At 45.9% G+C, this 15,385-nt stretch overlaps 1 protein-coding gene across 2 annotated transcripts in view; it reads left to right on the top strand.

The window, feature by feature from the left end:
- Positions 1-227: 227 nt before the first annotated feature.
- The window catches only part of CDC45 (cell division cycle 45), a 32,501-nt gene continuing 17,343 nt past the window's right edge, over positions 228-15,385 (top strand). Inside the window, exons 1-9 of one of the 2 annotated variants that reach the window (XR_004384844.1) lie at positions 228-624; positions 748-807; positions 1,575-1,667; positions 2,810-2,947; positions 3,914-4,060; positions 10,537-10,592; positions 11,982-12,030; positions 13,204-13,265; positions 15,151-15,201. Coding sequence is in view for 1 of the 2 variants with exons in the window: in XM_032875898.1 (XP_032731789.1) it covers positions 574-624; positions 748-807; positions 1,575-1,667; positions 2,810-2,947; positions 3,914-4,060; positions 10,537-10,592; positions 11,982-12,030; positions 13,204-13,265; positions 15,151-15,201 (707 nt within the window). In the remaining variant the exon portion in view is untranslated. The remainder of the gene's footprint in view (positions 625-747; positions 808-1,574; positions 1,668-2,809; positions 2,948-3,913; positions 4,061-10,536; positions 10,593-11,981; positions 12,031-13,203; positions 13,266-15,150; positions 15,202-15,385) is intronic. The other variant, XM_032875898.1, reaches the window with a different exon arrangement.

Here is a 15,385-nt window from a genome sequence, read left to right as displayed (position 1 = left end):
AGTACTCCCCTCTAGACGAATTTAGTGAGGTCCGCTCTCCTTGTCGACTACACTACCCAGAATGCACGTAGACCTCCCGGCTTTTGCTGCAGCCATCGAGGATGCTGGCGGAAGTAATCTACACATCAGCCTTCGAACTACGCCGAGAGCTTTTTGAAGTCGTAAACTGACGACTCCGTTCGACGCATAAGTGGATTTAATTTATGGCGATGTTTCTTTTTCCTGGAGTTCCCAGTGGGAGGCTTTAAGCTTCTCTTCCCAAACTAAAGATGTCCACCAAGCGTCAGATTTGTGGGTAAATGGGAGTCAGGATTGAAGTGGGCGACCGTGCTTGCGTCCTGCCTGTGGATGACGCTCCTTTAGGAGCCTGCCTGACTTTTCCAGACTGAATGGCGGAGTGCTAGTGCCCGCCTCCAATATGACCCAATGAGAAAGAGGGAAAGGCAGGGAACTAAGTAGCGATTGGTTGGATCCTGGGCCAATCGGACGAGTCCTGATTTGGCGGGAGTCTTGACCACCCCGACAACTCTCAGGAGTTTCTGCACTAACTCTCGGTGTCCGGCCGCCGTGGCCATGTTCGTGTCCGATTTCCGCAAGGAGTTCTACGAGGTGGTCCAGAGCCAGGTGACCCCTTTTCTTGGACCTCGTGGCCTTGTCGGGGGGAAGGGATGAGAGGGAGCGGCCGTGGGAGGGCACCAGGGGCCAGTGTTCGGGTCTCTGCGTTCAACTGCGCTCTTCTCCCGACAGAGGGTCCTTCTCTTCGTGGCTTCGGACGTGGACGCTTTGTGCGCTTGCAAGATCCTCCAGGTGAGCCTTGCGTATTTTGGAAGGGAAGGGCCGGGGCGAAAGGTGAGGATGCAGGCGGGGCCCCAGGAGGAGTTTGGTGCCGGGTGGGCTGGAAGTCGGGGCTGGAGGTGAGGAGCAGAGTAGGGAACCTCTCTTCACCCCAGCCCCCATGATGAGAGCTCAGGCTACCGTAGGGGCTGGAGCAAAGGAAACCTAGGGAGGGGCACTCGTCGCTGGCAGGAGTATTGGGTGGGTCGGGGAAGGATTCGGCAAAAAGCAGGAATACTAGTTAGTATTTTGCAATAACGTGGGACCAAAAAATGGTTGCATTGGAGAGACCCTTAGACCCCGCGTGTCTTCGCGAATGTGGGGTTTCAGACAGAGGACTCTGTGATAACTGAGGGCACCGTGGTTTCATACACAATACCAGAAATTCAGATTCCTTCGTCTATTAGGGAAGATCATTGGTACTATTTTGAATATGATCCAATGTTTACATGACCTTTGCTCAGGCCCTTGGGTGAGGCACTGCTTCTCAGAAGATCTAGAAATAAGATCAACTTTCCCCTCAATGTTTTCCTTTCGTTATTTTCAAAAATTAGGCAAAGTTGATAGAATGATACAGTGAACAGTCATATCCCCATAACCTAGTTTTCCCCATTAACATTTTACCATTCTTACTTTATCACATGTCATTCATTTCTCAATCCATCTTTTTTTTTTAAGTGCTTTTCAAAGGTAATTGTAGATGTCCTAAATTTGATAGGTTTGAAATTAATATCTCTCAGGCCCTGTTCCAGTGCGATCACGTGCAGTATACCCTGGTTCCAGTTTCTGGGTGGCAAGAACTTGAAACTGCATTTCTTGAGCATAAAGAACAGGTATGGAAGAAATATTTTGGAATAATTAGTCTTATTTTACTCAGTTGCAATTTTTTACTACACAGCATTCTTTCTATGTCCATGATAGATTGTATGTATATTTAACTATCAGCTATATTAGACAACATGGAAGGAAAAAATGAGTTATACAGGGTGACTTACCCTCAAGTTGTAGAGACAAAATTGACAACCAAAAAAAAAAAAAAAAAAAAGATAGTGACGGCAGACACCCGCTGCCTTTGAATTTGTGTTGCAGACATTTTCATTGTAAGCTGCTTAGAGTTTAGCAGTTAGTTTTTGATATGGCCTAGTTAAGATTATGTTACACTACACAACTAGTTTACATTCTCTCTCCAAGAAAAAGTATCCCAGCTTCCAAATGTTAATCCAGGAATATGTCTTCTCCCTTTGCAATTTAAACAGTAGAGGCCAGGACTTCTGGTACCTCTGCATGGGGCTATACTGAAAGATGGGACATTTTAGATCCCACAGGGTAGGGTTGTGGTAGGGAAGAGGATCTTTGGGGTCTGTAGCCACATTTTGGACTGTCTAGCAGAGATAAATCCTTGCCTGGAGCTCCTGTCATCACGGAAGGAGCATATTTGTGCCAACTTGGTGTTTACAAGGAAGGGATTGTCTATAGTGATAGGACGTAATAAGACTTAATTTAATATTATGTGCTCATTGAGTATGGGCTGCCCAAGACTTGCTACAAATTTAGACCTGTATGACGTTGTTAGTACAGAGAGGCAACACCGTCCGGTAGGGTGACTGAGATCTGCAGAGGCTCTGTTATGCCTTTGAAGTCTTGGTCTATTGCTCGTCAACTTCTTGGTCCTGTGCATGAAACTGAGTCATGCTGAGCCTCCATGTGCTGCTCTGAGAAGCAGAGACAGTCACAGGGCTAGCCATGGGGCCTGTCTCATGGTGTCATCATGGAAATGAAATAGCATGTGGAGTATGTTAAAGCACCTACACAGACCAGCACTTGCCATTTTTGGAGCCTCTCACCGTCCGGGCCTTGCCCAGTGCCAGGGGCTTGATGTGTCTCAGAAGAAGGACTTAAGGGCCTAGTAGGCTGAAGTGAAGATCCTCCTCAAGGCACTTACTTCACAACGTCCTCTCCTCTTTCTTCTTTCCAGTTCCATTATTTTATCCTCATAAACTGTGGAGCTAACGTAGACCTGTTGGATATCCTCCAGCCTGACGAAGATGCCATATTTTTTGTGTGTGACACCCACAGACCAGTCAACGTCGTGAATGTGTACAATGATGCCCAGGTAACTCGACCTTTGGGGCACATGTCTTCCCTGAGTTCTCCTATCCATCTTTCTGTACCTCTTATATTATGGACAACATCGCATCTGGTGATCTAAGCAAGGCACGTATCCACCTCTGCTATAGGTGTTGGAACAGCCTGAGGGGCAAGAACCTGGTCTTGCTTTTTTCTGGTGAGAAACTGGCACCTAAGCCTTGGAGGCGCTCAGAATGCATTTTGGATTCACTTCACCTTTGAAGTGTAGGGATCAGAAGTCTGCACTGAGCCTGCCCTCTGAGCTCAGGCCCAGCTGACCTCATTGAATAAAAGGATCTAGAGGCATTAGCCCTACAAGTGGGGCTAGCATTTTCTGTCCAGCCAAAGGGTGGTGTGAGGACCAGAAGATGATAGCGTAAGAGGCCACTGTTAGCCTAAAATGGCCGTGCTGTGCTTCCTCTTTGAGCCCCAGCAGCAAGCATGGAGCCTGGCACAGGGCGGCCACCTAACCATTCTCTGAGTTGACCCTCCCCAACCCCCAGCCTTGTTATCAAACTGTTGGCCCTAAAGTTCTCTCTCGAAGCAAAATCAGCTCGGCCCTGCTTCTAGAGACAGCAGTTGTATGCACCGAAGTGTCACACATCTTCAGGTTTTCCATCAGAGTCCAAGTTGGAGGGTATTCATTTTGTTTGCTTAGTGTGTGGCGTAAGAGGGAGCTTTTTTCTCAGACTTCAATGACTGGGGATAGTTTTAAATCTTTGGAATTTTCTCGTATTGTGTGGTACAACTCCAGTGCCTCAGGGAGTGGAAATGAAAACAGGAAAATGCTTGAGAAGTCGGAAATTCTTCTCTCAAACAGGGGACTCTTTGTACACAAAACTGAACGAGTCAGCTCATTGGGAAAGAAGATTCTCCAGGAGAAAAACATGTGACAGAGAATTTTCTGTCTATGAGAGAGGAGAACCTTGACTGCTTTTTGTTTTAACCTTAGATCAAACTACTCATTAAACAAGATGATGACCTTGAAGTTCCTGCCTATGATGATATCTTTAGGGATGAAGAAGAGGATGAAGAGCATTCAGGAAGTGAAAGTGACAATGGGTCAGAGCCTTCTGAGAAGCGCACACGGTTGGAAGAGGTGAGTTTGGGACTTCCCATAATCTTGAGGAACTTGTCATTCCCAGAGGTCAGAGCTCAGACTGGAGCCTGCGGGGCCCAAGGTTGGCTGGGACTCACCAGGCATGGATCTTGACCCTGAGCTCTGCCATCCCCTGTCTGTGTGGCCTCAGGCAGGTTACTGAACTTCTCTGACCTTTGACATCCTTGTCCATACAGTAGAATTTCATCAGATAAGATGAAACTTAGAATGGCTCAGCTCTTCGCTTAGAGAACATACTTTTTAAAAAAGTGATACAGAGGGGTGGCTTGGTGGCTCAGCTGGTTAAGCGTTTTACTCTTGGTTTTGGCTCAGGTCATGACCTCAGGGTCTTGAGGTCAAGCCCCATGTCGGGCTCCACACGCAATGCAGAGTTTGCTCAAGATTCTCTCTCCCTCTCCTTCCACCACTTGCTTTCTTTCTCAAATAAAAAATAAAATTACCAAAAAAGTGATAAATAAAAACAATAAATAGCATAAACATCAACTCTCTTCCTTATTTTCTCAAGACTTGCTCTCTGCAGTCACCATGAAGAACAGCATGAGTCTGTGGCTCTCAGCTAGGCTCAGTCCCCAGTGGTCACTCCAGGGTAAGCCTCTTGCATGCAAAGATAAGAGTAGTTTGAGCCTCGTGACTTTTGGGTCTGAGGTGCTTACCTGATCTGGGGCCTGGCCAACAGAAGTAGCTTACCCAATGCAGTGGCTTCTGCTACCTGGGAAATAAATGGCAGATGGTTATTCCTTTAACAGGAGGGCCATGTTTTATTTTATTTTTTTTTAAAGATATTATTTATTTATTTGACAGAGAGAGAGAGATCACAAGTAGGCAGAGCAGCAGGCAGAAAGGGGAGGTGGGGAAGCAGGCTCCCTGCTGAGCAGAGAGCCCGATGTGGGGCTTGATTCCAGGACCCTGAGATCATGACCTGAACCGAAGGCAGAGGCTTTAACCCACTGAGCCACCCAGGTGCCTTGGGCCATGTTTTAATCTAGTTTTCAAGTGTTATGGAAGAAGCTGAGGCCTTTTGGCTCCCAATCCTTGGGGTGCATGCTGAAACTTGCGTCTGAAATGTTTTGGGCTCTTCCCTTCATCCTTGGCCTGACACTTCCTAATAAGGTGCTTGAGCAGAGCTCTTTTGAGCCATTTTGGGGATATTCAGGACATTCTGTCCATCTAGAGGGCATGTTCTGCAAAGGTAGGAATGTTTTCTCCTTGCCTTCCCCGCCTTTGACCAGTCCCTTCTGTAGAGTTTTGGGTGGTCTGATTGGGGACCTCAGGCACATTCTTAGATTCTCTTTCCTCTTGACCAACTCTTTATCTGTTCCACTCTCTAGCTAACTTGTGGTCTCATCTTCTAAGCTTTGATTTCTAAGAGCTCTCTTTTTGTGATCTGATGCTCCTTTATTTATAGCATTCTTTTTTCTCTGTTAGTGAGTTGCTTTCCATCGGGCCCCACATATCAGTATCTGGTGGGATTTTTCCCTGGGAACATTCACGTTCTGCAGATTAGAATCTTGGAATTCTATATCCTGACTAATAATTATATCAGCACCTAATATGTGCCAGATATCGGTTAGGCTCTAGGGTCCCCCGGGGAGAACAAAGTCCTGTCTTCACAAAGCTTCCTTTGCAGTGGGGGAGACATACGGAATGTATAAATGAACACAGTTCAAGGATGGTTTCAGGGGGAGAGCTATGTTGCTTGAGGAAAACTAAAACAAGATAAGGGGCTGGACAGGGAATGGGCTGCTTTCATGAAGGTGGACATGGACACTTGACCTGAATGAGGAAGGAAGGAGCCAGGGAAATCCCTAGGATCTTCCAGCATTCAGTGTAGCGTGTCCACAGATACAAGGGCTCTGTAGGGGGGATAGGCAAGCAGAACTGACCAGTGGCTTTGGCGTTAAAGAGAATGTCGATGGTTCCTAAAGTCAGAACCCGTAAGAACTTCCATTAACTTTCTTAGTGCATCTATTTGGAATCTGAATTTGTGAATGCTTTCTATGATACTCATAATGATATACATAATTTTCCACCGGCTTTTTTATTTCTTTTAGAAGTTTTATAATTTTAGTGTTTTTTAAATTCTTTATTTAAATTCAATTTAGTGAACATATACTGTTATTAGTTTCAGGGGTAGAATTTAGTGATTCATCATTTGCATATAACACCCAGTGTTCATTGCTTCAAGTGCCCTCCTTAATGCCCATCACCCAGTTACCCATCCCCCCACCCACCTCCCCTCCAGCAAACCTCAGTTTATTTCCTAGATATCCATGTCTCTTATGGTTTGTCTTCCACTCTATTTTCATCTTATTTTATTTTTTCTTTCCTTCTCCTATGTTCATCTGTTTTATTTCTTAAATTCCACATATGAATGAACTTGTATGGCATTTGTCTTTGACTCATTTCGCTTAGCATTATGCCCTCTAGTTCCATCCACATCATTGCAAAATGGCAAGATTTCATTTTGAATAATAATTCCATTGTGTATTATATATATATATATCGCATCATCTTTATCCATTTATCTGTTGATGGACATCTGGGCTCTTTGAACATTATGGCTGCTGTGGACATTGCTGCTATAAACATTGGGGTGCACATGCACCTTTGAATCACTGTGTCTGTATCCTTTGGATAAATACCCAGTAGAGCAGTTGCTGGGTCGTGGGGTGGCTCTATTTTTAACTCTTTGAGGAACCTCCATACTGTTTTCCAACGTGTTTTGATATTTTTTTGATATTTTGTTTTGATATTTTTTTGTTTTGATATTTTTTTGATATTTTTGATTTTTTGATATTTTTATTTATTTATTTATTTTTTCCTAACGTGTACAACAGTTAAAAAGATAGTACAGTGAATACCCATAAACCTTCATCTGGATTCAGCAATTTTTCACATTTTCCTTTTTTGCCAGTTTGCCTTCTTTTTTATATGCTTCCTCCCCCCCACCCCGGTTCATTTGAGAATGAGTTGCGGACACCATGATGCTCCCTGACAAATTCTTCCATATTCATCTCCTAAGAACATTCTCTTCTATAAACACAGTACCATCATCATACATAAGAAATTAGTAATGTCATCTATTCAATCCATATTCCAATTTCTTTAATTGCCCCCAAAGTAGATTTTTTTTTTAAAGATTTTATTTATTTACTTGACAGATAGATCACAAGTAGGCAGAGAGAGAGGAGGAAGCAGGCTCCCCACCTAGCAGAGAGCCCGATGTGGGGCTCAATGCCGGGACCCTGGGATCATGACCTGAGCTGAAGGCAGAGGCTTAACCCACTGAGCCACCCAGGTGCCCCTCCCAAAGTAGATTTTATAGCTGTTTTTGTGTCTGAATCATCCAGCCAGAGTTGACACAGTTGTAACTAGCTATTCTCTTAATCGTCTTTTAACCTAAACCGGGATCCCATCTCTTTTTTCTGTTTTATTTTGAATGACATTGGAAACCAGTCCAATTTTCTAGTATTTATCACTTGTTCATGGAGTATTTTACTTGCTGCTCTAAATTTGTATTTGCTCTCTTTCAAGTTTAGGCCTACATACCTGATTTTAATAAAAATTAACACTTTTTGTTAAAGGATTTTATTTATTTGAGAGAGAGAGGGAGAGCACAAAGGGAGAGTGAGAGGGGGAAGCAGACTCCCCGCAGAGCAGAGAGCCCAGTGTGGGGCTCCATCCCAGGACCTTGAGATCATGACCTGAGCCTAAGGCAGATGCTTAACCAACTGAGCCACCCAGGCACCCAAACACTTTTGAGAATACTTCAAATGTAATTAAATCCTCATGATTTGTAAATACACTGGTATCCAAGATATATTCTCAGAAATATTTTTATTTATAAAGGTGCATACTCAGAGAGATTTAGAGAAAACAGGCTATAAATGTAGAAATCTTAGATTCCTTTACTTCCCTTATTTTCCTCTATTTATAAAAGATTTTTTATTTACTTATTTGACAGAGATTATAAGTAGGCAGAGGCAGGCAGAGGGAGAGGAGGAAGCAGGCTCCCCGCTGAGCAGAGAGCCCGATGCGGGGCTCGATCCCAAAAAATAGTCTCTGTGTACATTTAGATCCACATGGGCTGTCCCAGTGGGATAAATTTTGCTTCAACAACAGAGCGTGATTATAAAACTCAAGTGGATAAGGGAAGCCTATTGTATTTACCTAGTTTCTACTCAGCATGTTCTTTCTTCCATCCTGACATTCCAGGGTTTTTTCTTTTCTCATTTTCTTTCTGTTTATAGAAATGCCCTTAACCATATATTTTTTTCTTTTTTTTAAAGGCAATCTGCTGGCAGTAAATTCTCTTAGTTTTCCTTTTTTTGAGACTTTCTTAATTTTCTTCTCTTCGTTCCTGAAAGATATTTTCACTGTGTGTGGGATTCGGGGTTAGCAGTTCTTTTCTGTCAGCACTTGAAAGTTATGCTCCTTCTTTCAGCCTCCGTGGTTTCTGGTGAGAAATCTGCTGCCATTCAAACTGTTTTATCCTATAGGTAAAATGTCATTTTCCTTTTGTTGTTTTTGAGATTTAAAAAAAATTCGGGGCTCTAATGGTCAGAAGTTTAATTACAATGTGTCTCAGTGTGGATGTCTTTGGGTTTAACCTATTGGGACTCAGTCAGCTTCTTAAATCTGTAGGTTTATGTCTCTTGCCAAATTTTGAGCCATATTTCTTCATTTTTCAGCCATTATTTCTTCAAGTGGGTTTTCAGCCAATCCTTTTTCTCCTCTCTTTCCAGGACACCAATGACATGAAGGGTAGGTCTTTTGTTGTAGTTTCCATGTTAATGGGGTTCTGTTGGTTTGTTTTTCCAGTCTGTTTTCCTCTCTTGATCAGACTGGATAATTTTTATCATTGTACCTGCTGGTTCTTTCCTCTGTTCCTCCATTCTGCTCTTGAGCCCAACCACTGAGTTCCTATTTCAGTTATTATACTTTGCAGTTGTAAATTTCTCTTTGGTTCTTCTCTATTCTATTTTTCTACTCATTCGTAAAAGCTTCCTGGTTTTTTTTTTTTTTTTCCATGCATTTCAGCTATGTTTCTAATTGCCCATTAAAGAATTTTTGTGGTGGCTGCTTTAAAATCTTTGTCAGATACTTCTAACATCTTTGTCATCTTGGTGTCGGCATTTATGGGTTTCTTTTTTCGTTTGTTCAGTTTGAGATATTCCTGGTTCCTAGTGTGATGAGTGCTTTTCACATGAAACCTGGACATTTTTATATTACGTTTTGAGATTCTGGGTCTTATTTAAGCCTTCCATTTTATCTGCTTTCTCTGACATCATTCTGGCAAAGCAAGGGGCAGGCAGCATGATCCCTTTATAGCCAGGTGGAGGTAGAATTTCAAGGTTTCCCACTTAACTTCTGTTAGCTGTGAGAGGAGTTGCTCTTTGTTACCACTGGGTAAGGAAGGTCCAGGCTCACTATTTGGCCTCTTCTGATACCACCACAGTTAGCATGTTGGGAGGTGTTGCAAGTGAAAGGTGGAGGTGTTACAGGTGGGAGATGTTTATCAGGTGGCAGTCTAGGCTCCCACTTGATCTTTGCTGGCTGGATAGGGGTGGGGCCACAGTGTTTTTGGTGCAGTGGCCTGAGTGGGCCAGTTATTATCTCAAAGTTTTATGTCTTTGGAGGCTGCTCCTCTGGGTCCTTGGCTTTTGTTGGGGACTTTTTCCTCTGTGCCTGTTGGTGTTTCCAGATTGCCGGCTTCTTCAGCTTCAAGTCTGGGATATATAAGCCCATACGAAAACCTGGGGAACTCATCTGTACCTCACTCCTCAGGTCCTAGGACCCCCAGCTTGTTGGCCTTCCTCTCCACCTTCCAGAGTCTTTTGTTTGCTTTCTATATATATCGACAGGGTTTTTGGATATATTTACATTTCAGACATATAGGGAAAATTAGATGGAAAATTTCCATCTTTCTGGAAGCAGGAACCTTGGGACCATAGATTTGTAAACCTGCCATGCTACCTCATGCCTTTGCTGTAGGAACTAAAGGGATCATGTCTATCAAATTAGAAGAGTGACTGGCACGTCGAAGGATATAGGAAACATTAGTGCTTATTAATCTGGTGGGGAAGCCAGTATGAAGTGGCGATGTACTTATCCTGGATCACACAGTGGTGGGGAGAATTGAAGGCTAGAATGGACAGACGGAGTGCGTGGCCAGTGTAGTGGGACCAGGTACTGGAGAAGCATCTGCTCCTGTCCACAATCTGGTATCCTCAGTGCCAGTGGGCCAGAGGAGTCCTGGCTATTCCCCATCTCAGTTTCTCCCTCCTCCAGGACCAGCCTGAGCTCAGGACATGGGAATGAATGACCCATGTTTTCCCTCTAGGGGATGGGGGCCCATGCCTGGTGGCTTGTGCCTCATCAGAACCTTCTTAGGCTACAGGGATAAATTCCTGGCTTCTTTGTTCAGCCCTTTGTTCTCTTTGTCCCCGCATCAGGAGATAGTGGCACGAACCATGAAGAGGAGGCAGCGAAGAGAGTGGGAGGCCCAGAGGTGAGTATATATTTGAAGCAGTACGCTGTGCCACAGAGCCCGTAATCCCTGTGGAATACTTGTGTTTTCCATGGGGCCTGGACACATTTTTTTTTTTCCCACTTGAGAACAGTTCATTTAGTTTAGAAATTCTGGGCCAGTGGCTCCAGGAGTGAGCATGTGGCCCCTGCATTGGAGGAGAGCTCTGGGTCTCCTCTGTATCACCCTGCGGTCTCACAAGTGGCAGGACTGGGCCCAGAGGTCTCCCAGATACATGCTGTTAGGGGAAACAGCCCCTTGTCTTTTATATTTGTAGTTTTCCAGATGTACTTTTATTTGTTAAGTTCTTTCTAAACGAGATAGATGCTAATTGTGTAAAGGTTTTCATAGAAAAAAGCGTGTGCAAAGGAATCCAAATTATTCTTAATTCCTCTCCATATTGTCAATTTTAAAGGAGAAGGGCTCTAGGGATGCAGGGGCGGCTCAGTTGGTTCAGCAGCCAACTCTTGGTTTCAGCTCAGGTCATGATCTCACAGTCATGGAATCAAGCACCATATTGGGCTCTGCGCTCGGTGTAGAGTCTCCTTCAGAGTCTCTCTGCCTCTCCCTCCTGCTCACTCGTTCTCAAATGAATAAATAAAAATCTTTAAAAAAAAAAAAAAAGTGAAATGCTCTAAAAAAAAAAAAAAAAAAACCAAAACTGGAAAGGTGACTATAGCTCGAGGTGACCGTGTAAGCATGCTGTTGAGCTGAGAATTCCTTGCTAGATCCAGTCCTTGATTTGTAAACAAGTATTGTGCTCAGCCACCCCCTCGTGGAAGGACACTGAAAAACCATTTTGGGGAGCATAAGGAAAGAAGAATGAATAGAATGCTATTCACTGATTGGAAGAGATTCTGACTTTGGGTCAATCTTCCTGGGGTAGCCATACTTGTGCATATTTTATATGATCATAATATGCACACCGTTTTGCATTTTTTCACTTAATATAACCATTTTTGATAGTTCCAAGCAGCTTTTATAACATGCACTGTACTTAACGTGGCCGGTCCCCTTCTTTTTTGAACCAGAGGTTACTTCCAGTATTTTGCCACAACAAGTAGGGAGACGATGAACAGCCTTGGGCACACGGTGCTGTTTGCTTGTTCCTTTGAACTGTTGTGTTAGGGTAATTTCTTAGAAGTAGGATTCTGGGACTAGTCCGTGCCATTTTACGTTTTTTGTTGCCGCAAGCCTTTTACGTCGATGTCACGCCCTTCCCTGCCCTATACATGTATACCCTGTGAAAGGGTCCGTAAGTGGCTGACTTAATCAGTGTTTCTCCGAATACTGTCAAGTTTCAGCATTTCCCAAATGTTGGTCTTCCTTGCACTGCTTCCTGCTGAGGGCCTGCATTTTATGTCGTTACAGAAGAGATATCCTCTTTGACTACCAACAGTATGAATATCACGGGACTTCGGTATGTACGGGTGGGTGTACTTCACCATAGAGTTCTGATTCTAGGGCTGTGTCCTAAAACATGAGGAGGAATGAGCATAGGACAGCTGCTTTTATTTGTGTTCATCATCAAAAATACAGAACAAGTCTGTTTTAGTCTCTAAGAAGAGAAACCTCGAGAATTTCAGAGAATTTCAGAGAATTGCATATTATGGTGTGTGTTACAGAACAGAATTTCACATGGAAAACGTACTGTGTTGACTCTGGAAGTGTCGAACAGAGCCCAGGGCTTTAAGGAGCCCTCGAAAATAAGTTTCCAGTAAAATATCTTGTGTTCAGTTTAAGCATTTGGCCCTGGGACCTTGAACTCTGAACACCATATTTCTAGTATCCCTTTTCCTGTCAAGGTCCCATCGTCCTTTGAAGGATCGTCTTTGCCCTTTTGGTTCTGCCTAAAGACATGGAAAATTCTAAGCAGTGGGTGAGGTGGGTTGGGAGGCAGAGGCCTGGCTCCTTTCACATGTGTGAACCATTCCCTTGGAAATTCTGGTGGGCAGCCCAGTGTCACAGCTAATGGGACTTCAGAGTCTTCTGGTTGGACACTGATGCCTCTTGTTGTCTCCCACCAAAACCCAGACTCTGCTCACAGGGAGCAGATGCTTCTGTCTGCAGACAGCCCTGTTAGAAAGAGCTCCCCACAGAGGTCCTGAGGCACCCTCCCTCTTTAACGTCCAGGTAACGGTAACAAAGGCCCTGCCTCACCCAGCCTTCCTGGTAGTGTGTGTGTGTGTGTTTAAGGCCACCAGCCTTCTGGGAAGAGCATGTGGACATGGGCCCCAACCCATGGGGGCTTCAGTGCCTCCCCGGGTATCACCAAGGCACCAGTGAGATGTGTAGAGGCCCAGGACGGTGCTGTACCCAGATCTTCTCCCTTGCATGACAAAGTGTGCACACAGGAATGGTGAATTAACAGAGGACCCCCCGTAAGTCACTTGAGTTACTCTGCCTTCTTCCCTCAGTTTGACCAAGAATCCACCCACACTTCCTTCCCTAGCTGGGAAGACCTTCAATCTTCAGGGGCTTGGCTGGGACCCTAGATAGCTCAGGTCTGGCCCAGGTATACAGCCCAGCCTCAATGTGTACCCTTCTTTTGAGCACAGCTGCCTTGGATCTCAGCCTTCTTTCTTTCTTGCAGTCAGCCATGGTGATGTTCGACTTGGCATGGATGATGTCCAAGGACTTGAACGATATGCTGTGGTAGGTAGGCCCCACCAAGACCAGTGCTGTGTGGGGCTTCCTTCTCTCCAAGCAGCTGTCCTCCCACAGTGAGAACAGGGTCTGGAGGAAGACATCTCTGTGCGGTTTCCCACCAGGAATACCAGACACGGCCCCTTTCCGGGAATTTTCATGGACCTGCTTTTCTTCCTGAGACGCTTGCCTGCCTATAAAGTTCTGGGGGAAATGGAGGGGACACTGTTGGATGCAGAGGGTCGCGGGTGGAGCCTGACTACAGCTCTGCCTTTCCCACCCTATCATTCAGCTTTGATGCCTGGTCAATTTGGGTAACAGAAGGAACATGGAATTTGAACAAAACAGGCCTTGCTAGACATGTTTGCATCCCTAAGGTGCAGTGGAATCCAGCACAGGAATACCCATTAGCCCACCTCTGAGTTTGCGACGCAGGCCATAAGCACGAGTGCTCAACACAACTTAGGCGGGTTTAGAAACTAAACCCAGAGTCTGAGCAAAGAAAGTCTGGATCTGGCCTGCTCTACCCCTCTCAGCCCTCTGCTCGGGTCCTGGTTTTCTCCTCCATGAGATGAGGGGGGGAGGCCCTTCCTGGCCCTGAGCCCATAGAGGGGACTATAATGGTCTTTGCTGAATCAGGGTTTTAGGACAGCCAAGGGCTGGGGCAGGACCAAGGCACTGGCCACACTGAAGCCCAGAGTTGCTGTGTCATCACCCTGAGCTGGTGACCAGCTGTAATCCACAGACACTTGGCTCAGCTCTCTTTGCCTCAGGTCCTCATCCATGGTGTGGACTGACAATCTCATACCTTGGCACAGGGGCCAGCTTGTAAATCAAGAGATCTTGCAGCAAGGTCAGGTGGGATCCCTCTACCGTGCCCTGTAGCCACAGTGTGTGACTGCCATGTCAGCACTGCGGAGCCTTTAATGAGCACCTGCTGTATGCTCAGGAGTACCCTTGACAGCCCACTCACGGCAAGCACCCCAGTTGAGCACTGATGTCAGAATGTGGCCCTGTGAAATACCTCCAGAAAACTCCAGAAACAGCACAAGGACAAAAGCAAAATAACCTGATATGAAATGCATGTGTGGAAAGGTTGGAAGGAGGAAGGGTAGGTCAGGGAAGACATAGCAGGGTGGCCTTTTTTTGAAGAATACCTTCTGAAGAGATGCTTGCTGTACTGAGATAGGGTGCTCAGACACCCTGCCCCCAGGTGAACCTTCCAGGGCGTCCCCTGCCTTACCTATACCCAGCATCTCTGGCTATTCTCGGCTCTCACCCCAGAGGAGGGTGTTGAAGGATGCAGCCTGGAGACTGACCGAGGGTACACACCCGAGGTCCTAGTCCCTCTTGCCAGGGGCTGGGCACAACCCTGGGGAGGTCAGGCCAACCTGGGTCTCCATGATCATCTCATCCACAATAGATGAGCTAAGAGACGGGACCTTGGAAGGCTCTTAAGAGGCCTAAATGCTATTGCTCCATGTCCCACCATTTTAAGACAGGGAGACATGGGCGTGTTGGGGGTCTGCTATCCTAGAGGGTATATTGCATAGGGGGCGGATGGCACGAGGGGCTAGGTGGGGGAACGATGCATCAGGATCCACTAGCACCTGAATGCGGTGTCTGCTGTAGTCCCACTCCAGCAGGATGAGAGTAGAGAGTGGTGGGGTCAGCCAGGACACAGAGACAGTGTCAGGCCTGCCATCCTTGCCCTGGGAGATCTTCCTCCTGGGTCCCCAAAGCTCCCACAGCAGTGACACTGGGCCGGGAGCTCTGAGCTGGCCCCATAACCTTTCTACCCTGCAGCGGAGAGACTGCCTGTCTGATGGTGGGCCCGGGCCAGGCCATGTTAGCGGGACGCTCCTGTGAGCTTTGTTGCCCTCTTCTCTTCCAGGTGGGCCATCGTTGGACTAACAGACCAGTGGGTACAAGACAAGATCACCCAGTAAGGATGTGCTCCCTCAGACTGTCTGAGGTTGACCTGTGCTGTGGCCTTAGGCCTGGCCTGGCTGCAGCCCCATGTGGCAGTGGGAAGTTGGGTGGCAGAGCCCTGTGGAGGAGGGAGCGGGCCTTGGGCCTGGATCCTCCTCACTGAGGAAGGGCTTAGGACTAGGACCTGTGGTAGAGTG

This window comes from Lontra canadensis, unplaced genomic scaffold, assembly GCF_010015895.1.
Source record: "Lontra canadensis isolate GAN:19392208 unplaced genomic scaffold, GSC_riverotter_1.0 scaffold57, whole genome shotgun sequence".
Taxonomy (NCBI): Eukaryota; Metazoa; Chordata; class Mammalia; order Carnivora; family Mustelidae; genus Lontra; species Lontra canadensis.
The sequence above is the reverse complement of the archived record's forward strand: the minus strand, read 5'-3'. Positions and strand labels throughout refer to the sequence as shown.